This window comes from Myzus persicae, unplaced genomic scaffold (assembly GCF_001856785.1).
Source record: "Myzus persicae strain clone G006 unplaced genomic scaffold, MPER_G0061.0, whole genome shotgun sequence".
Lineage (NCBI taxonomy): Eukaryota > Metazoa > Arthropoda > Insecta > Hemiptera > Aphididae > Myzus > Myzus persicae.
Window position 1 is genome coordinate 878,921 of NW_019100802.1, and position 23,625 is coordinate 902,545.

The 23,625-nt window shown below is 30.5% G+C and overlaps 1 protein-coding gene across 3 annotated transcripts in view; it reads right to left on the bottom strand.

Moving 5' to 3' along the window:
• LOC111043086 (alpha-1,3-mannosyl-glycoprotein 4-beta-N-acetylglucosaminyltransferase B) overlaps window positions 1-16,189 on the bottom strand; it is a 33,317-nt gene extending 17,128 nt beyond the window's left edge. The window contains exons 1-3 of one of the 3 annotated variants that reach the window (XM_022327899.1): window positions 16,070-16,189; window positions 14,873-15,068; window positions 14,109-14,213 (exon numbers count right to left, since the gene is read on the bottom strand). In XM_022327899.1, coding sequence (XP_022183591.1) covers window positions 14,109-14,205 — 97 coding nt within the window. In that variant the 5' untranslated portion in view covers window positions 14,206-14,213; window positions 14,873-15,068; window positions 16,070-16,189. Of the gene's footprint in view, window positions 1-14,108; window positions 14,214-14,405; window positions 15,069-16,069 lie in introns of all 3 variants that reach the window. The other 2 variants (XM_022327898.1, XM_022327900.1) reach the window with 2 other exon arrangements.
• Window positions 16,190-23,625: the final 7,436 nt, after the last annotated feature.

A 23,625-nucleotide genomic window follows, 5' to 3' on the forward strand; every position in this document is an offset into this window, starting at 1 on the left:
AAAAACAATACCAAAGAAAGTTGAACATTTTAATTACATCTCATTTTTAAAACGCGCACTATACACAATCAGGGGAACATTTTTTGTAATTTAATTTATGGATGATTAAGTTCACCGTAGTTTTCTTTTTTATACAATTATAAAGTTTTTTTAGGGAAATTAATTAGTTCCAAATAAGTAGCAAAAGTAATCAATTTTAGCTAAATCCTTAATTTTATAAATCAAGAGCATAGCAAAAATACAACTTTTCGTATTACTCGGCTACCGGGGGTAGGAGGGGATACCCTTATAAAGTGTTTCGTTAAGCCCGTTAAGATATTTTTTATTTGTATTTTCTCGATATTTCTGTCGGGGTATAAATAATAGCAAAATGGATCACTATTATTAAGATTGCAGAAATGTTCCATTTAAGTGGCGTGTGGTTTTGTCGTTCGAGTCCATAACCTGTATCTAATATTCCCGAATGAATCATCACATATAATTTGACTATAAATATTTAACATTTTTAGTCCTTATTTCTTTTCTTATTTTTCAATAATGTGGGTATTTACTTTCATCTTAACTACCCATTTGAGTTTTAACTACTATATTAGAAGTCTGTCGAATAGTTGGTTTTTGAAAATAAAGGCCGCTGTAATTTCATTATATTTTGTGGTTATTTTCTATATATTTTAAAATCTACGGTAGTGCTACCCGGTGTTCATCATGTGTCCATGATAATAATAAATATATAATAAACACGGCCTTTCTTAATAAATTTTGCTCCAAATATGTCCATTCAATTCCTGCAGCTAATCCATTAGAAATCGTGTTTCCGAAACGTCTGTCTTCCGTGTTTATTTCTGACATAGTATACTGCTATATAATTCTCGTGGCGTAGGTCCTCGACTTGATTTTTTCCAACACTGATGTAGTCTGGTCGATAAAAGATTTGTTAAAAGTCCTCAGAGACAAATAATATTCTATTTTTCAAGCGTATTACTATCTGTTTCTATAATACACAGAATGCATTTATCTCGTGCTAAGGGACATGTTATAATGGAGTGGTAAACGTGTCGTTGGTAATTTGTTTCCTAAACATTTTCATTAAGCTTATTAGTTAGACTATAGACGTTTTAAGTTCGTAACTATCTCAAACGTCTAAATGTTATCGTTGTCCAAGGCGTATTCATTTTGGTGTCTCATTTCGTATCGACAGGGTCTATAACGAATCGATATAGACGACACGGAAATACGTAATACTGTTAGGACTGTATTATTACCGACATCTATTTATTATACTAGTTTCACAATGTATACGTTCCAGCGGAAATGTGCTGAATATAGGTGCAATAGACTTATGTTTTTCTTTTTAATGTTCAAAAAAACTGAAAAAATACTTGCAAGACCTACAATATACCTTTATGTCATAATGATTATTCTGATCTATAAAAAGGATAACAATATAGTACGATGCCCCATACAGGTACCCAATTGAGTAGTGCTACTCGTAGCAGTAAAAATTAATCACCCAGCTAGATCTTGTACAGAACCTAATGTCCTAATTCCACATAATATTATTAGATTAAATCTTGAACTTTACAAAATACAGTAAATGTAATTAAATGCTTTTGTTTTTTTAAATTTAAACCAAGCGAGAAATAAAATACACTATAAATAACTTGTGTTCTATGTGGGTAACTGCATTATCCTATTGGTTCGGCAACAATGATTAATGACGGCAGTTTGAGTCAGAAATATGCTTCAATCTTCAACATTAAATATGGTTTTTGGTAGAAAACTACCACAGATGATCACTATTACTGTAACGAACACGATAGACTCGTGATTTTTGCAGGGAAACGGCCTTACACAATAATATGATAACCACTTGTGGTTGTTTCCTCGAAATCTAACCTAAACCGCCGAATCATTGGACGTTTCGTTGCACGAAATCCATATTCTTATCGTACGTGCAATAACGTATTATTAGACCCACGAAACCTGCTGCAGCGATTCATGAATAACTACAGGATATTACTATAATATGAATTTCCGTTTGACGCCCCAGAAGCTCGATGGTTTTTCCTCTTTAACCTCCCCCCCCCCAAATCCCGTCGTGACTTTGCCTTCGTCCCGGTGGAACCCGTGCTGCAATGTTGAAATGAGAATACGAAATTCTTGATTATGCATTACCTATGCAGATATGATAATACATATTATATATTTATAAATTATATAATATACTATATTATTAAATTTTTTATTTGGGCTAGTCACAATTCGGTTTAAATGGCTAGAACAAGAAAAGTTCGTTAAATAAAATATGACATTTACTTTTGTTGCCGTGTGGTACTATACTAGACGCCTCCCCCATCCGTCATTCTGATATTTTTATTTTTATATAGCTTTTATTATTACTATTCGTGGGTACTTAAAACACTTAACCTATATTATTATATTTTATACACTCACATAAGATTCGATTTTTTTTTAAATCAAATTCAATATTTCAACAATTTTGTAAGTACTTTTTTTATTTTATAATCTTAGTTTTTGCTATGTCGTATTGGGATAACTATACAACATATTTTCATTTATATTTGTCATGTATATTATTCTGAATAGCATCTTGAAACAACTTGAAATACAGAATAAATGTGAAGACTGATAAAAATATAATATAATGATTTTATTAATGAGAGAATCATTATTTGGTTATTAAGTAGAATAAACACAAAATAGTAAAGTTAAATATAAATAAATTTTAATGTTGACCAAATATTACATTTTTAAATTGCGTAATTTTAGGCACCATATTATATTATAACTTAATATTACTATTTACTGCTATGGTTATTACTTATTATCAAGGCTCAATGCTCATAGCACCAATAATTATTTGCAGCACACGTCATGAAGTATTATGAACCATTTGAGAGCATAATACCCTAAGTGCTTTAGCCGATGTCATCACATACCGCAAGTAGTAACACTTGCTCAGTAGTCAGTTGTATGGAATTATTGAGCCGTTGGATTATCATTAATTCATTTGTTTTCTTCAGTTTTCCCGTATTTATTGAAATCTAGATGGTCAAACCTAATGCACAGAATTATTATTTTATTTTTAACCGGTGGCTTGAGTAATAATAATAATTAAGCCTTATGCTACTAATAATATCCTTTACAGTTTAAAGTCGTAGTCCGTAGGCCCTGTGTTTTTTCAACATAATCCAGTTTTGTTGAATATATATTTAATAGACAAGTATACAAATGAATATTTGAAATCAAAATTAAATTTGTAGAATATGTCAATCAAAATGACAACGTATATTTAACAATATATGACTTTTTATACATATATTATAATACTGGTTATAAATTATAAGTATATAAATATATTTAATTAATAAACGTATATTCTCATTATTACTGTCATACAGTCAATTTATGGTTTTTCCAGATAAGCACCATAAAAAAATTAATTTGATATTATATATTATAGTTTCTATGTTATGCAAAATGAGAGAAACGTAAAAAGTATACTGATTAGTAAAATCAATTTATAATATGTATTAATTATTATATTATATATATATGTCAAACTTAATCCATATTGGCATAAAATAAATTGGAAATTAAAAAAGAAATAACAACTTTTTTGTTTAAAAGTATAATGAATATATTTTTATTATACCTTATGCATATTATAATTACTTGAATCAAAAACTAATTTAATTATTTATTACCAAAGTTTGTTTGTTTGAAAAAAATAGTTCGAAAATCATCTTCTGTTTTCACACTTACAATTTTATACTTAAAATTTTTTTACTCGTTATTTTGATTAAATATTAACAGTCATTAATTGATTACATAGGTTTATATACGTTCCAAGACAAATTTATTAAACCAACTTGTCAGGAAGACGCGTGGGTACATTTCTAGAACGGAAAACTAGTTTTCCTATCCATCGAGCAAATAAATTAAATTCAAATTGGACGAAAACCATCACCAAACAATCAATCCGTTAAGTCGACTTAAGATATATATTGAATCCCATTCAACTAAAATTAGTTTATTTTAAACCAAAACCAAAATGTGTTCAACTAATTGAGCACACATTTTATTTATGTGACCATAAAGTTAAGTACTGAAGTATTAATTCCATAGAAATGTGTAATGAATTTAATATTCACTGTAATTATAAAAATTAATTAAAATCAGATATTATTCATAGCACGTTATAAAGATTACAATTTTGAGTGGACCACAAAGAGGATAGGTACGTGTTTAAAATAGATTTAGTACAGTATTTACACATAAAATTACAGATTCCATATTTGTATTTAAACTAAAAAATAAATTTGAATATCGACAAATGTTCATGTCGTTCAAACACGTATAAGAATAAAATGCTTAATATTATTTTTTTGTGAAAATTTTATAGGTTTTACAAATCAATATAACGTCATGTTGGACGCATAATATTATTGATTTTGTTTTGAAACATAAAATTGCTCCTAAAAAAGTTATAATTTGAAGTTAATTGTTTTTGTCTTTATCATTGAAAACTTCTAAGGACGTGATGCAATTATTATCTTCATAGGACATAATATTAACATCAAATTTTTAATCAAACTTTTGGAAAACTCCGTCTACTTAAAAAAAATGTGCTGAGATTTTCAGACATTCAAAAAATAGTTATAGAAAATACTAGAATACCCGGAATTGTAAGATAATTAGTATCTTTATTTAAACAGTTCTAAAATAATAATTTTATAAATAAACGACCAGAAAATAAAAATATAAAAATATAAATAAATTATTTAAAAATTATTTCTTTCTTCGTTTTTCTTTGTATATTTACATTAGTTTTATGCTAAATTAAAATACATTAAATAATTGAACATAATTACAATCATTATATTTTTAACGAATATAAACATCAGTTCAATCCATTATTGAAATGCTTAATTTACGAGTCAGTGAATAAACACAAAAAAAATATATTATATGGGATTTTATGCATTAAATATTTTAATAAAACACCTTTAGAATTATTTTTTATTTATTTTAGCATAAAAATTTATAAAATGACTTATGTTTGACAACAAAAAACTGAGGCGATAGTTATGTAAATTGTACAAAAAGCTTCTGAATAGAAAATAACAGGGTTAAAATCAATTATATTATATGTAGGTGAACGAAAATAAGTTTAAATATTGAATTTGCAAGGTGGCGAAAACATGCTTTTCAATAATTGTCAAATCAAAAATGTAAAAAAGGTTTAATCAATAGACGCGCTATAATCTATATGTTATATAATTTAATTACGGTAAATAACGGTGGTGGTCCAATCGTGATTAAATTCAACGTGAACAAAAGCCAGGGACAGTGCTTTTTTTAAATATGATAATAAAAGTATTTTTCATGTTTTTTTTATATTCTTTATTATGTATACCTACTATATATAGGTTCTTTTGAATTCCGCGTAATACAAATAACGGCAATCCTAAAAAGTTATCAACTCAAAATAAAGGAATGCTAGAAATATATTAATGTTCAGAAAAATAGATTTGAAGTTTGCATTGAAGATTTTAATATTTTATACAAGGACTTTTTTTTCTCAATTTTTAATCAACTAAGTATGATAGTTGAAATGTAAAATTATTTAATTTTTACCAGTTAAAAAAAGAGTAACTTTTAGCTAGATTTTCATTTAGCAGAATAGATTTTGGAAACTGGAGAACGGATTTTGGTTTTTGGGGTATTGTTAGATTCACATTAGCTAAGTGAAGTGTAGTGAAAATTTTCAGAACTTTATCTTCAACCATTAATTCACAACAAAGCTTAAGAGCTGAAAAACATAAAAAAAAAACCCCAATAAAATGTGTTTTAATTTTTTTTGAAGGTCTGTAGTGAGCTAACTATTAAAGATAAAGTTCTGAAAATCTTCAGTGCACATCTCCTAGCAAATTTGAATCTAAAAAGACCCCAAACAACAAAATCCGCTCTCCGGTTTCGGAGATCTATCTCACTCAATGAAAATGTAAATGAAAAATTACGGGGCTGTTCACACTGACGTTTTCCTTGATTCAAATTGTTATACCGCTTGAGTGTGATAACGGATCTTTCTCGGAGACCTATCGATTTCGCCAATGTAGCATCGATTCCGCCAGTATCGACTCCGCCAGTTCAGGTAGTCTAAAAACAACCTATCGATTCCGCCACCTACCAATTTCTACCTCGACCTGGCAACTGCTGCAGTCAACCTGTTTCTGTTATAATAATAATAATATATCTAAAAAATAATTCAATAATTAATTTAAATATTAAAAAATAAAATTAATAATCAGTATAATAATCAATACAATACAATATTTATATACATATATAAAATAATACAATTAATTTAGTGAAATATAGTTTTAAGTTATACAATGATACTTTTATAGTATGATGGATGCCAAACTAATGCAATGTGAATTAATATATACATAAAATAATACAATATAGTTAAATAAATAAAATTTTATAATAATAATAATAATATAGGTATCTACAAAATAAGTCAATATTGAATTTTAATATAAATTAATATAAGATTATTTTTTCCCTGGCGGAATCGATAGGTCGTTTTTAGACTACCTGCACTGGCGGAATCGATAAGCCTTATACCCAAGTATAAAAAGGTCTGGCGGAATCGATGGAACGCCATCTTTCTCATACATTAAAGCTAGCTTAATTACTCACCTACTCATTATTAGGTACTGAGTTTAAAAATTATTTTTCTATTCAACACAAACTCTAGATTTTCATTGAGTTAAATTGTCTATAAATTAATTGTGCGTTATTACAATTGTTATTATCTGAGTGATAAGTACTTAAATACTTCAAATCTGCAATAGATTGTCTACTCTTGGTAGACCGCATACTATAGTAGCACAATTTATTGTTATAAAATCTCATTATTGAATAATATTGGCATAGCATTCATTGTAAGACCCTCCCTAACGTTTGGATTCAAAAACATATTATCTTTACAATCTTTACATACTACATAGATACCCGATAATATTTTTGTGAAAAATCAGGAATTTTGTTCAACAAAATTTGTTCTGTTTGACAATTTTCCATCCATTGTTTGCGCCTTTAAATAATACCACAAACATTATACACATACCCACCTACTTACTTCTGAAATGTATAAAATAAACTCACCTCAATGATTTGGAATAACCTGAAGTAACTTAAGTTTTTGATTATTGGTTTTTTTAACTGGACAGTTTAAACATGGCGTCCGCCACGATTTAAGATAATTTATATTATAATATCTTAAACCATGATGTCTAAATAATAGCTTTGTTCATTTTAAAAACTTGGTGTTAAACTACAGTTTATAGGCGTTTTAGGGCCAGTTGTTGACTAGTTAACCAAAGTTTAATCGGCCAAAGTTGGCCGGTTATAAAATCTGCTATCAGCTGATTAAGCGTAATTGAAGTGTAACCTTAGACGGTACAACTGGTCCTTAACATTTTTCAACTGCGAATGCGAGTGATAAAAAATTTTCAAAATATTGTTATTTTAATTTATTAACGTAGTCTTTTCTTATCTCAAAAATGAAGGTACGTGAGTACCGTCAAAAAATCTATTATGGTGGGCTCCCCTATTAAGAGCGACTATAGAGCGCTCCTACATTTGCTTACTATCGCCAATAGTTCGATAGCTTTAATCTATTCTGTTAGTTTTATGCAATCACGCCGGATAAAAATGTGTTTACTATCAATGTTCACTATTTAGGTAGGTGTACAATGTACATGGTAGTAGATACATAGTAATAAACATATAACATACAGATACAATTAATACATTTCTAAAAATTAAAAATCAAGAAAGTTTAATTGCCGATCTCTGATTTGACAAGCGTTTTCACTTACGTATTTGAAACTAAATACACATATATATATACATAATGATATCAATAATAATGCTTTAAAAATATGTAACATTTTCACATAAACATATACTGGAAAGTATTATAGGTATCAATCTAACCAATGTACTATATAATTATTATGTCCACTTTAAATTATTTTTACATTTTAAAGTTACATTCTAACCAGTGATGTCCTTAATATATAAAAAATGTATTTAATATTTAAAAACCAAAAAAAGGTGGACAAGTGGGTGTCGCGATGCTGTACAGTTGTAGTTGTCGAGTATGTCATTGTAATAGATGTGTTAGATTTGAATTCAATTTCATACAAAAAATGATTCTGAGCGAAGACTGGGTGTCATCCTAAGATACATGTATAAATTATGTAATTTAATAATTAAAAACTTCTGAGTATAGCAAACAATTTAGGATCAAACGCTCATTCAAAATTTATGATACGGTCCAGGGAACTATTTTTTTTTGATCAAGATAGAATAACTTATTGGAGGAAACATTCTAATCAAATTTCTTATGTTAGTTGTAAAAAAAAAGTTAATTATTTCTAACCAAAAAATAATTTTCAAATTTTCGGGATTTTGATGAATTTCGTTAACATTTAAACTTTTATAAATGCATATACAAAATAATTGTGAATATTTTTCTTAAATATTTTTGAACTACTATAAAAGCATCTTACGAGGACTCTTGCATTCAATTTTCAAGCTTTTGAAAAAAATTGTATTGACTATAATCTTAAAAAGAATACAAGATTCGAAAAATGTCTCATTGCTATAAATAGCTCAATAGAGGTTATTTTAGAGGTCACTTTTCTAAAAATCGTATAGAATAAATTATTCTCAAAATATTTACAAAAATTTTGGTTTTGAGTTTTTCACTACTTGATAATATGATTATTTTTTAATTTTCCTTATTGTATCACAGGACAGCCACAGGATAGTTTGTTCTAAAATAATTTTTGTAGAAATATTAGACTGAACCAAACAAAATACACTGCTGAATAATATACAAAAAACTTGACAGTCCAAACCAAGGATTCTATAAATTAATCTTCAGTAAAAACATATTTTGGTAAACCTGCAAGTTTGCTTAGAATCAGAATATCATATATTTTGGGAATTAAAATTAAAATTAAAAATATATATTATGTTTGGTGAGGTACACCTTGAATGACTGAAAAAAATTGAAAAAACTGGAAAAATGTTATGACCAGTAATTATATTATAATATAATAAATCATATTATATAAATATGTAATAAAATAATCCTAATTATATAAATAGTAGGTATACCTATATTATTAACTATAAAATATAAATATATAATAATTAATAGGGAACAGCAAGATAAAATTAGTTTTTTTTTGACATTACTCTCGGCAATAGTAGCTATTGGGATACAAAATGCGTATTATACATCTATAGTGTTAGGGATAAAATAAAACAATCAATTTTTAAAGCTTACCGATAAAGTAGCAAATCCACGATATCTCAAATAAACTAAAATATGTATAGGAATTTTTTTATATTTTGTCTGACGAAATAAAAATATAAAAATACCTTTAATACTTTAAGAACATACGTATTTACCTATATATACAGGGTAATCCAACAAGTATACTCACCTCTCCCCCCTCTTTTTTAATAATGAAGTTTTTTAAAATCTGATTTTTGGAATCTTTAGATATACTCAAAGACCATATTTTCATATTCTTGAGATGTTTCGTACCACTTAAAGAGTGTCCTGTCATGATACAAACTTTTGTTTTTCAAATAGGAACCCCACTTTTTTATTGTAAATTATTTAGCGGATAATTTTTTTGAGAATTTTGATGTATTGAAATCAAAATTTGAAAGAGTAGTTTTCTAGTGTTATTACACATTTTGTGCTAAGGATAATATAGTTTATAATAGGGAAGAAGTATATATATAAGTATGTTTATACAGTATACGTTGTTATCTATAGTCTATACACATAATATAAAATAATACGTCATTTTATATTTATTTAGTCAAACACTTAGATAAATAGCAAGTAAAATCCTTCTTGATTAATTTAGTTATTTTTCTTATTCCATGTGTAGAAATGTATAAGCATTCCCCTATTATGGACTATTATCCTTGGCACAAACTGTCCAATAACTTGGAAACCACTCGTTCGAATTTTGATTTCGATACATCAAAATTCTTAAAAAAATTATCTGCTAAATAGTTTCAAGAAAAAAAGTGGGGTTCTCATTTGAAAAAAAAGGTTCGTATCACCACAGGACACTCCTTAAGTGGCACAAAAAATCTCAAGGTTATGAAAATATGTTCTTTGAGTACATTTAAAGATTCCAAAAATCAGATTTTGAAAACTTCATTATTAAAGAAAAAAAGGGGTGAGGATACTTGTTGGATCACCCTGTATATACATATTGTATGTATTATGTATATATTTTACATGTTTAATAATAGCAGGCTTTGAATTAATCCACAAACACGCGATTTAATTTTAATTTAATGCTAGGCAATAGATGTGGACATTATTTGTTTGTATCGATTATTTTATACTCACTGCTCCGTATTGTGAGTAGGTAGGTACATATTATATTATGACACGCGGTCACGTTTATCTGCTTCTCGGACTCCTATGACGTGCACAAACACTGCACACATCACACATACAAGGCGCGAATCCAAGGGTCTAAACTGCTTAAGGAATTTAGAACCCTCACCCCTTTGAATATGTTATATATTATGTATTTATTTATATAATAAATAGTTCATACGCCTTAAAATCAATACATTTAAAATATAAATAACATTTTTAATATTGTTATAAAATCGTATCTATAATGTTATATAAATACTATTATAATATGTAGTCAACTTATAGTTATATATTATCTGAAAATAATGTAGCCCCCCCCCCCCCGACCATATTTTTCCCTCTTATATATGCACCCATACTCTTACACCAAAAATTTTTAAATAGGATTGGGTTGAAATTGATTAATAAATTAAGACGGCGTGTCAGTCACGTACACAAGTCTCTAACTGTGACATATGAAAAATCAAATTGTCGAGGATGCCGGTGGCTTCGCTTTCCTTATATTCGTATCGAAAATCACACTTTGTTGGATCTTGGATTACATAGAAATTCTAGACAATTATTTTGCTTTTTTTTAACGAAGTTATAAATGTGAAAACGAAAAAACCTAGTACAACACTTTAATAAAAAAAAAGTTGGTATAAAAATCAGATTAATAAAATATGTAATTCTATACAATTATTGATTTTAACTATATTTTACTGAGCACATTTTTTTAAGCCCAGAAATATTTTTTGTAAAATTACTGCAGCCGATTAAATGGATCATCCCATATATACTTATATTTTATCTGAAATAATGGTGAAAATTTATCGTAGAAAAAAATATTACTGTAATACGTAGTTGACGTAGACCCCATCAATGTCAAAATATATTTTATTTTGTTTTCAAACATTTTATACCATTATGTTTTATTTATACTAAAAATCACATGAACTCATTTCTCACAGATTGGAAACACCAATGTATTTAAAGTATTGATTTTTTTTTATTCTCACAACTACCGTTTTTTTTTAATAATTTATTGTGTATATTCCGCTAGTGTACGAATTTACCTAGCTATTATTTTTATATACCTACGTGACTACAATCATGTCATAATACAATATGGTAAAAACGATAAGAAACCAATATGATGAGATATAATTCACACTTAAACCATTCTAATAAAATTGGTCTGTAAGAACATAAATAAATAAATAAATAGGTGATTTGTGAGAGGTAATAATATAATCATAATAATATAATAAGCAAAAAATAAATACCAATAAATGGCACTTGTTTGCAAGTAATTGTGTGTGTATAGGTACTATGCAGGTGAATTATTAAAATCTATGGAAAATTAATAAATTCATTAGAGAAAAAAAGAAAACACAATGGCTGTATGTTCTCTAATAATTGTAGATATTTGTTTTACAATAAACTATTTCAGTGCTCTGCAAATACACTTCATAACTATAAGAAAATGTCTGTCGAAGTATTTCAAACATTTAATTCATCAATATTTCGCTGACTCACGTGCTCCACATAGGTACCTACTTTGATCACATACGGTATAAACCATGGTTAGGTTAGGCCCTCCCTCAAATAGCACTTAATAGCATTGATATCAGAAATTAAAATTTACACAGACGTGTTTGTAAACTTTATTTACTTATGTGACTATATGATAAATTTACCAATGTTTTGATGTACAATTTAATTTACTTTGATAACATTTGTATATTTAAAGGCAATCGTAGTTGAAATACGCACAAAAATGTATACAAACAAAATTTGCATATGTGATTGTGATAAATTTACTAACATTTTACACATAAAATGAATTTAGTTTGAAAACCTTTGTATATTTACACAACATTTTCGGTTGAAATTTACACAGAAATGTATGTGAACATTATTTACTTAAATATTCATGACAATTTTACTTACTTTTACATGCAAAATTAATAAACATACATATTCTGTGTAAATTTACATTGCTTCGTTAATTGAAATTTAACTACATTTTTTACAGTGCAGGTGCCGGCGGTACCTTATTAACTCAACCGTCTCGTATGATACAGAGCGTATTTGTAATGGGGACTTTACAGTTTACACCATAGATGGAATAATTATAATATGTATACTTATCGTTTTGCAACACCGAAAAACCATTAAATCTGAATGTATTATCAATTATTATATGTTGTGTACGAATCCGGAAACTCGAATCATTTATCATAAATCATCATACAAATATTATTTGCCAAAAGGAAACTTGCAAGTTTACAGAAAATATTACCTTAATGATTTCACCATTTTTTTTTAGAGCCACAAATTGAATTGATTTTACAAATGTTGATAAAGTGACAGTCATTAATTGTATAAACACGTCGGTATAGTGGTAAACGTATTACAAAAATATAGAATTTAAAATTCACCCCTTACCCCAATATGAATTGTCGATATGGAGAGAAGGGCCAACCTAATTTATTAATAAAATTGGTAACAACCCTAGGCAGCAATGTTTTTTTAAGACAGTATAATATTTAGTTGTGATGAGTTATATTTTATATAATATATTACATGAGGGGTATATATTTAACTAAAAATTATATTAACAAAAGCATTCAAATTCGACAATTTTTTTAATTGATTTGTTGATGGGTAACTAAAAAGAGGGTGGCTGAATAATATATATTTTCCTAGAATTTTAAAATATCTTAAGCGGCCACTATGATCAGTCTTATTGAGACCTTGCGTTTGTAATTGTACCTACGCTGATGACAATATATATGACCATCCTGTCCAATGTTTATAGATTATAGTGTCAACTGTATCTATATTATAATATAATTTCCACTTAAATTACAAGTTTTAACACTGACCATATTTGATGATGTTACGATATCATTAGTATTTTATCCAATGATTATATCATAATTCATAATATTTAAATGTAAATAATCAATTATATATGTGAGTAAGATATACGACGGAATTAGGATGCGATTCATTTATATTAAAAACTGTCACCGAATGTAATTTTTGGCAAAGAGATGGATTTCCCATAATCATCTTGATGTAGAAAACGATTAAGATAAAACTAATACCTAGTAACGATTGCTATGAATACTGCAATTTCTAATATAAATGAACCACATCCAAATTCTGTATTTTATCTTATTCAAATAAATAATTGATTATTTACATTTAAATATTATGAATCATGATATAATTATTGGATAAAATATTAATAATACGTAACGTCGTCAAATATGGTCAGTGTTGAAACTTATAATTTAAGTGGAAATTATATTATAATATAGATACAGTCTTACTATATAATCGGTAATACCCACGTATCTATTAACATTGAACAGGGTGGTCCTTATTCACAAATGTATACTTAAAGTGTGAATCTTGAGGTTTGACAGTCAGAAGAAGGTATAACGAGTGTTCTGCAATAGAATAATTATCATCCCATTTATATTACAAGTGACAAAATATGTTTGTACTATTATAAAGATACGACGCGCGGTTTAAGGCAGAAGACGTGAGTAGGTAATTATTAAAATATTACGATCAAATAATCATTCACCTGACTTGGAGATGAACACGACCGTGATGCATGACGCGAACGTTATGAATAGCAATAACAAATGACGGGACCTGGGCTGTTGTAACGTCCACCCCATCGGAACACCTGTAACACACGCACACGTATGCGATGGGTAATTACATAATAATGTAATATAAAAATTATACATAATATCATATATTTTGTTACGTTTAGGACCGTCCGACCGATTGCGAGGTCTTAAAGTCTCATATTTAATATAATATTAAAGATTAAAAACGTGGAGAATAATGTATCGATCTTATTAGCTTCACCCACCGATAGTAATAATAGCTGCACGTGCCGAGAGTTAAACGCACGTGTATCGCAGTCTTCGTACCTGTGTATAGGTGGTACTGCCTCGTTAAACGTTCGGACTCGAAAACGAAATGATCATAATATTATTTTAAATCTGCAGAGATATAATGTGGCACGGATTGCGATCTGCTCGCACACGCACGCACACAACTGCCTTTAAAGTCGAGCCGCCGGCCTTACGCGCACAACAACTCGTACAGGTACAAAATCGGTGACCACGTAAGTAGTAGTGATTTCATAATAATATTATCGTTTCGTTTCGATGGACGCTACTGCCGGTCCCGGGAATGGCTGCTGTGTCCTCGACGTCAGTGGCGACGGTGGCAAAGGTTCGCGTGCGTGCGTGCTCGTTTCTGATCTCCAGATATCAACCCCCCCGACCAAAAAACGGGGGCGTATCACGCCGCGCGCACATCGGCGGTACGTACCATAATGTACGACTCTTGACGAGCGCGTTTCGGTGCCAAAGTCCTCGCGACCGACGACCGTTGGCGATGCAAAGCCGACCGAAACTGAGGTGTAGTGTAACCTCTTGGCGTGCACCCGCTGCCGTCGCCGCCGCCGTCGCCGCCAACGCCGGTGCCGCCACCGCGCCGCCGCGCTACATGACTTCCGTCTCCGAACCTGCGGTGTTTATGATATTATTATAATATGTACGCGAATGTTGTGTACAGCCCAGCGCAGTGTGTGTACACGACGCGACGTCATCTGGCCAAACTTCACGCTTAAGGATATTATATGATTATATAATTATTATATTACCTACCGCTCGAGTGTGTATCTATATAATATATTACAATACAATACTTCCGGAACGACCGCGGCGGCTTAGATTTGATGGCGGCGAGATTGATTCACGCTTTCCTGTTTACGGTGTTTATTTTCTCACGATATTATAACTATAGAATCCCATAAAAACGGCAAAAAAACTCAATAACTATAAGTTTGGAAACGCGTACTTATTATTATATTTACTTGCTCGCTTGCTCGCTTGCTCTGTCGTCAGCGCTCAGTCATCCCCTGTATAGCCGGGCTCGCACACGCACACTCACACACTCGTACACGCACAAGCACATAAGCGTCACAAGCTTACCACCTATTTATATATATATATATAAATATATATCGGGTGTCTCACCTCGTATTTGTCCTTGAACACACTCGCCCGCCATCATGACGAATTCCGGTATGACACCCCTGCGCGCATCCTGCCTATAATATTAAATACGCACGCATAACCGCGACTATTTAAATACTTCTTAATGGAAATGTTGAATTCTACTTTTAACATTTTCAAATCAATCAACTCCATAAGTAGCCACATAGCTAGTATCATTATAGTTCCTACGATAAGCGAGATTAATACTAATATTTAAATTCCGAGTTGAGGTAAACCATAATATTTAAATTCCGAGTTGAGGTAAACCAAAAATGATACATTACTAACACTTATCGTGCTGATCTCTACAATAATAAAGTATTCGTTTCCAAAATCATATTTCAAACTTATAGAATAGAGAAAAGTAGTTGACGCTGAAACATCCTGTACGTTATAAGTATATGTATTTAACGAACACTCGATACATATACATATATAGGTACTACCTCTGCCGCTGCTTACTTACTATTGTGGGTCCGAGGTAGACCGATCGACTGACTGACTGACTCGCGTGAAAAGCGCCCTGTATAATGTATACGATTTTCTCGCTCGAACCCACGACAGCAGCGTATACTAACGAAACGGCTTAAACGGCCGTCACGCAAAGGATTTATAACAACCCACGACCGCCCTCCCGCTCACCCAGCCTACCAGCCGTGTATATTATATACGTGTGAGTATTGTTACGGGTCCGATTTTTTTTTTTCTGTTGTTTTGTTTCTCCTATATGCAAATGTCAAGTGGTTACAAAATGGCGACGTGAAAAGGAATTATATTATATTGTAAACGCGCCGCCGCGAGTACCGCCACCAACACCGCCACCGCGCCGCCGCCGAATCGATTTCACTCGTTATTACTGTAATACCGCGCGTTATGAAACATCGAATTTCTTTCCCACATAATCAAATCGCATTAATTATGTGTAATATGAACAAAAATCGTGAAAAGAAAAAATTGGAGTCCCTGATTTTGGATATATTTTTCGTTCCCTCTCGACTACGACGACGTTTACATACGCTTGCCATGAAGCAGGCATAATTTTAAACGTGAGGTGCAACTATTATAGCAGACTGCATACTACTTGGGTAACAAATGTAGCCACAATGTTTGTATAATTTGGAAAATCTAATCAAAATTTGATCAACTATACTTGCATACCCAGGTCAGAGACTTGGACCAACCAAAACCGAAAGAACCGGTTTGGCGGTTTCTGAAGCAAATTTAAGATGTGCGTGAATTTGGGCCCCCCGACTTCACGCACACAAATTTAAGAACCAAAAACTTTGTTCTAACCTATATTTTACAATTCTTAAAATCAAAACCAGAACTCAAATTTAATCAAATTGAACATAAGTGTTTTTATTTTTATTTATAGGTTTATCAATGCATAGTTAATTTATAGGTCATGTAGAAATTATTACATTTGATAATTTATATAAGTATGCTGGAGGACACAACAGCGGTATGAGCGTTACCTACCCACCTGCAAAAAATCTCGTTTTTAGGAGTTAACACAATCTTTGTAGGAATTAACACTATTTGCACGTAGGAGATTACCAACATTTGTAGGATTTTACCATTCCCCGCTGTATAAATATATGGCTTCGCATTTTTATTGTTTGGTGAAAAAATTCCTACCCATTATACCGAAATCTGTTTCGTGACCTATGACGATTTTGGGTACACAATTGTATATTTTATATTTTTGCAATTTTAGAATATTTTAAATGTACAGTTGCTCTTTTTTATAAATCAACAAATTGTAGTAAATCTAGATTTCAATTTAGTTATTATATGAATTTTAATATACTGTAGGCAATACATCATATATTTAGTATAATTTATGTAATGTATAGGTATTAATAATCAATTTTCTATACATATAGTGCACCCGTAAAGCCTAAATAACAGGAAGCCTAGATCAAAGGTGAAAACAACAAGTTGTTTTTACATTTAACATATTCGCATAATAATGCAAATCGACAGTAGCTGGAAGTAATATTAGAATATTGGATATCACGCCGCCATACGTCATTATTAAAACTTAGTTCATGGATTTGACAGAGTGATATGATGTATTGATGTTGAGTTTCGACAATACATTTTTGCCCGCGTCTGTCTACAAATTTCACTTCACCATGATGTTAAGGTTTTTTGTAAGTCTACGACCACGATAAGGTCTGCCTAAACGTTGGGAAATGGTAAACAGCTCTAAAATAAACCTTTTTCTAGTGGCCGATGTGTAAGCTGTGACAAATAAAAATTTAACATTACACAACCTGTGACGAAACCGATAAGATACATAATACAAACTATGACAATTTTTTTTTGACCAAACTTTTATCGGTATTTATCGGCAGAAAAAAAAATAAATCGAAGACGATCCAAGCAAAGGTCTTACTTATTGGTAACCAAGGTTACCTAGCAAAATTAACAAATACATTTTATTTTTTTTTAACCTGTTAAGGTACATAATATAATATTCATGAAATCTCTTCTATATTCGTTTAACTTAGAAACTTGTACAATCATATATTTACTCTTTATAATATATACTATAAATTATAATAGTCCTGTGGTATAGTTTAGATTCTTAGAATGATAAGCCCCTTCTCCAGCTATTTTTAAAAGTGTTATAAGTTATTATACTATTATTATAGTTGTGCATATAGAAAGAGATTTAAACTTTCTGTGCATTTTTTTTATCGAACATTATTGTTGACAGTCGATTGGCGGACTCCTACTTTTGGTAATTGCGTTTTTATTACTTCGAGGAGGTCACCGTTTATGAGATGTACGTTATTGCGAGTAACCTGCAAGGGATTTGATTCTAAGTTAATTACAGTGAAATGTCAATAAAATGTGTTTACATCATAATCTACAATATGAATAATCAATTACAACTCATTGGTAACTTAGACTTCAACTTAAATAAAATAATAAGAATTAAAATATAGGTAAACGATAAAAGTAACATGTTTGTTTAAAATAACGGGCCAGTAGTGAAAGAATACTAAAATACACAACACATCATAACTCATGATATATTTTTTAAGTAATATAAAATATCAATATCTGGTAACTTTTATGTGGCTATCCATAATTTTTTCAAAAACTTATCTGAAAGTGACATAGCTGTTACAACACTATATTGGTGTCGATAAAACAAATCATGAACAGATTTTTAGACTTTAAAGAGTATTATTAGAAAACTGAAAGACAACATTTCATATAAAATTTGAGGCAATAAAAAACAATTTGAGTAATAATATAATTAATATAATACATATTAGTTATTTAGTTCTTAATAAGATAAAAAATATTCACTTTATTGTAAATTTATTTTTTTTTTGTTTATTTTATTTAAATATTTTTTTTTCTATCATAGAAAATTATTATAGTAATTGTTTATCTTTTGACAAACACAACTTCTAATGTAAAAATATTTATTTATTTCAAAAACGTATGTAAGTCCTTTAATATTTATGAACTATTTTAATTATTATACTCTTTAGCACATTTCAATTTAATGTACCTATAATATATAAATATTGTTAACCTAATGGCCCATGCCGTTGAGAATATTGTATTGTCTTAATAAAAAAAATATATGTATATATATATTTGTATGATAAATAATGGCACGTAATTTTAAATGTATACACCCAAAATCTTTATTGTACATTATGTGTACCAAAATAATTGTACACTGTGTCTTAGTTGATTTTAATTTAAGTGCCGGTAAAACTGTGCAGTTATAGTAATATAATATTATGTTTCAACAGTATTTTATTGATGGACCAATTATTTAACTTAATTGCGTATTTTATATTTATAGTGATGTATCACTTGCTACACGATTGATGTTTTTGTTTAACACTGTACTCATTTTACGTGGTTTTATCAAAATTCTAGAAACGTCTTAAAGCCAGATGCATATCCAATTTCGAATCTAGCGAAAGTATTTCAGAAGTTCAGATGAAACATTTCAAGTGATTTTAGTGGCCCAAAAAGTGTTGACCGAAAAAAAGCATAAAACATAAACTCATACACACACACACACACACACACAGTTGTAAAACCTATAAAGCTCTTCAGAAACGTTTCTTCGATCCCATCGTTATACTGTATAGTGCAGGAACAACAATGGTATGAACAAAAAAGGTCCATTGGAGCGGGGGGAAATCGATATATATTCATTACCATGGTCCTCCTAAAATGTGCCATCGTGGCGGAATCATGATCACGTGCTGACAAGATTTTCCGATTTCGCTTTTCCAACGAGGGAAACCTACGATCAATAAAACGAAAAAAAAAAAGATAAAATCGAGGTCGCTGGCGTAAACATCACCAAGCAGATACCTATATTATACCTATACATTACCACATGGAATTAATAATAGGTATAGGTACGTAAATATAATCGTAAGTATTATATTATATACCCTTAGCGAGCTGTGTTTCGAGTGCACTCTTCCTCGTCCACACAACCTCACCACCCTCCCCCCACTCTCCCCCACAACATGCATCTAAATCCCTTAATAATTATTATACCTCTTTCCCGCGCGCTCACAAAAACTCTCGACGAGATCATCGACTAGCACCGTCAACAAATCCCGCGGACGAGTGGCCACTTACTCGGGTCTCGAGGGCACCGTACATATTATAATATTTCCATTCATCGCAGTCGAAAACAACATTATATGATGTGCCAACAAACTCGTCGACTCACACGCTGGTAGTTAACGATGCGTCGCTAATGAGTGCATATTATTATTATATTATTATTATTATTATTAAACGATATTATATGATCCTTTAAGACCACAGGGGATTTCTATAGTAGCTGATAATCGTCGGAGATTTTGATTTCTAGGGATCTTTATCTCGTGCTCAAGTCTATATAATATTACGACCAGATGAGACTACGACGATACAAAAAACATTCGTCCTTGATGCAAGGTACTCTAAAAAAAAATGCATAAAATATACAAACAAATTAAACCGAACGGTGGTGTCCCGCCAATTCATTGTAAATCATTTACCGCAAGACAATTACTCGCAAATAATTGATAGTTCACCGTGATGAAAACGTGCCGAAATAATATTTTTTGCAACTTGTATGATGCAGATGAGTATAGTGCATAATATTTTAATATTAAAATAACCTTTTTGATTAATGAAAAATAAATAATAATAATACAAATAAAGCATAAATAATTATATTTAAATATGGTATTGATGACACTATTGTGTCTTTTTGTTTTTATTTTTGTAGGTCTCTAGGCCACTGTCTTTTTTGTATATTCTGCGTACCTACATTACTGAGAAGTACGATGGATGATAATATATTGAACTCAAAACTTAAACTTCCAATATTGAAAATGTTATGCTATTTCAAGAATAACATCTTCTACATTTGTATTATTATAATTCTGGTTGGTACCTACAAAATGTCTGTATACCTTCGTCAATTAAAAAATGGGTTTTTTACATATAGGTGATGGGTAATATATAGTATATACATTATACATGGTGAGATATTAATCTATGTATGTCATACGAACAATGAAAGATAGCGACTAATTAATTAATGTCATGATCAGTGATTTACGACCAATCATTTTGAGAGAAATGAATGAATTGTCGTTCTGTAAAATCATTGGGAATTGCGATTTATTGTCGTGTGGTGAATCATTTACGATCAATTAATGAACCTTTATCCAACTAAAAAACTTTCAAATATTATATATAATACATTTACATTTATAAATAACACATTCTACAAACTTATTTTATTTAAGTTTCAATATTATTAAAAAAAATTAATTATATTGTTATTTAATTTGAGTCTATAATATACCTGTTAGTTTCAAATCAATTTATTGATAAAAATCGGAGTTTTCCCATTCATTATATGAAAACGTGAGAAAAAAAATGGCCTTTCTAAAGTATGCTTATTATGTCATAAATGGGCTATTCAAACATACTAAAGGGTCAGTTTTCAAAACTTAAAAGTCCCACTGGTCGGAATATATTCAAAATGTCCTTTTTTATTGCTCTTTTTCATATAAAAACTCAAGGAATATAAATTTTAAAACTCAGGACGCTTGAAGTGGCCCAACCCCCGCATTATGAAATCTACTCACCGACTCGCTACCAGGACCATAGAATATACACAGGACTGCTCTTCCTACCTGTGTAAAAATGTGTACAGGCATAAAAAAAAACGAATAAGCATTATTCTTCGCTCCGATTGAAATGTTTAAATCAGTATAGAAATCATCTATTTCTTTGTGGCGTCACTTTTTTTTTTGAATCATCGTATTTCAATTCGTCGAATATTTCACACAAATACACGGGGAAAACAAAAATCTCGTTCACACAGTTTGAGAATTCGATAACTGCCAGCCATATACAATAGAACAGAACCATACATTATTATTATTACACATACGCCATACATTTACACATAGGCTGCACACAGTAGTCGAGCACGATTATCGATTTCCATGGTGGAAACAAAAACTGCGTAGCGCATATAGCCTGGTCCGTATAATAATAGTATAATAGTATAATATACGTTGTTTTGTCGCTCCGAACAATAAAATATATTATATGAACTATACATTATACATTTATACGACATTTTCCGTACACCAAACATAATATACATAATACGGCGAAAATTTATGTGTTCGAATCGATGCGCGAGAGGGGACAGCCAGAGCAAAAACAAAAGTTGAATTTACATCTTCTATGGCCTGTGAATGCCAGTGTGTTCCTATCTATATTATGTATACGGAGCGATTCGTTTAAATGGCCACACATATTTTCAAAGTAGACTTGTGTTTATAGTATAAAAAAAAAAACACGATTATCATTATATCTTTCCATCACATATTTCCATCTTTCTCTACTCAATTCCTAGTATATTATTTATTTTCCCATCGATCAGTCTCGTATATTATTATCTCTTTTAGTAATGTCTTTCCATCTGATCCTTACAGCTCTACCGAGTTCGAGTCGTCTCGTGTTATAGTCTTGTATTTATTTTTTCTGCAATGACTATCTTTCATAGGTACATCCATTTCGCTCTCTACAAAATATGTCCCAACCATTGCGATTATTATCTCACATATATGACGTTATTAAGTTTCCGTTACACGCAATACAAGTACTGTTCGTTATGTCTGTTCTCGAGTATTCTTCGATTACCTACTACACAATATATACGATAAAATATGTTTCATAAAATGTCCCTTTCTGATACAGCAAGTTTTCTATTATCTTCTATTCTCGTGGGCATGATTTCACACACATAGTTTGCCACTATTGGTCTAATATATAGTTTTTATGTTCTGATTTCATAATTTTCTCGATACCCAGAAGTTTAGATCTCGATAACTTTTTGATGCCGTATTATTAGAAATTTTTTCCATTTTTTCTCACCACAATATAGCAAGGTGTCATCAACATTTTTAGGAAGGCATTTGACTTATAAAATTCTAAATATTAATTAATTCATATTGTCATAGTAACAAGTGTCATACGGACATAAGTGTAGCGTGCAGTTAAACATAGATCACTCCATATACGCACGTAGTGTACTTTATGTACAGTGTACATAGCGGTAAACATTTAATTACGTGCCGATTATTTATGAATAACGAATTACGCGTGCTACCAACACTGTGGTGGCACGTGGAAGCTATTTTGGCGTGTCCACGACGCTTAATAAAAAATGACGCCATTAAAGTAAATGGAATAATTAATTTCGCTGGTGATTAATCATTCCCCCCCTCCCCCCACCACCACCACACCGAAATGCCACGCCGGAATATTGTCTTGCGGTGGCTGCAATGGCGGTCGTGTCGTTTTCCCGCATCCTTTCCACGCTCCCTTCGCCACAATTATAGGATTTAGACGTTTTTGTTACCTAGGTAAATACGTTTATCCGTAGTCTCTCCGGTTACGGTATTGCAATCAAAATGGTTTTGTGGTCTGCTCTGGAAACACGCT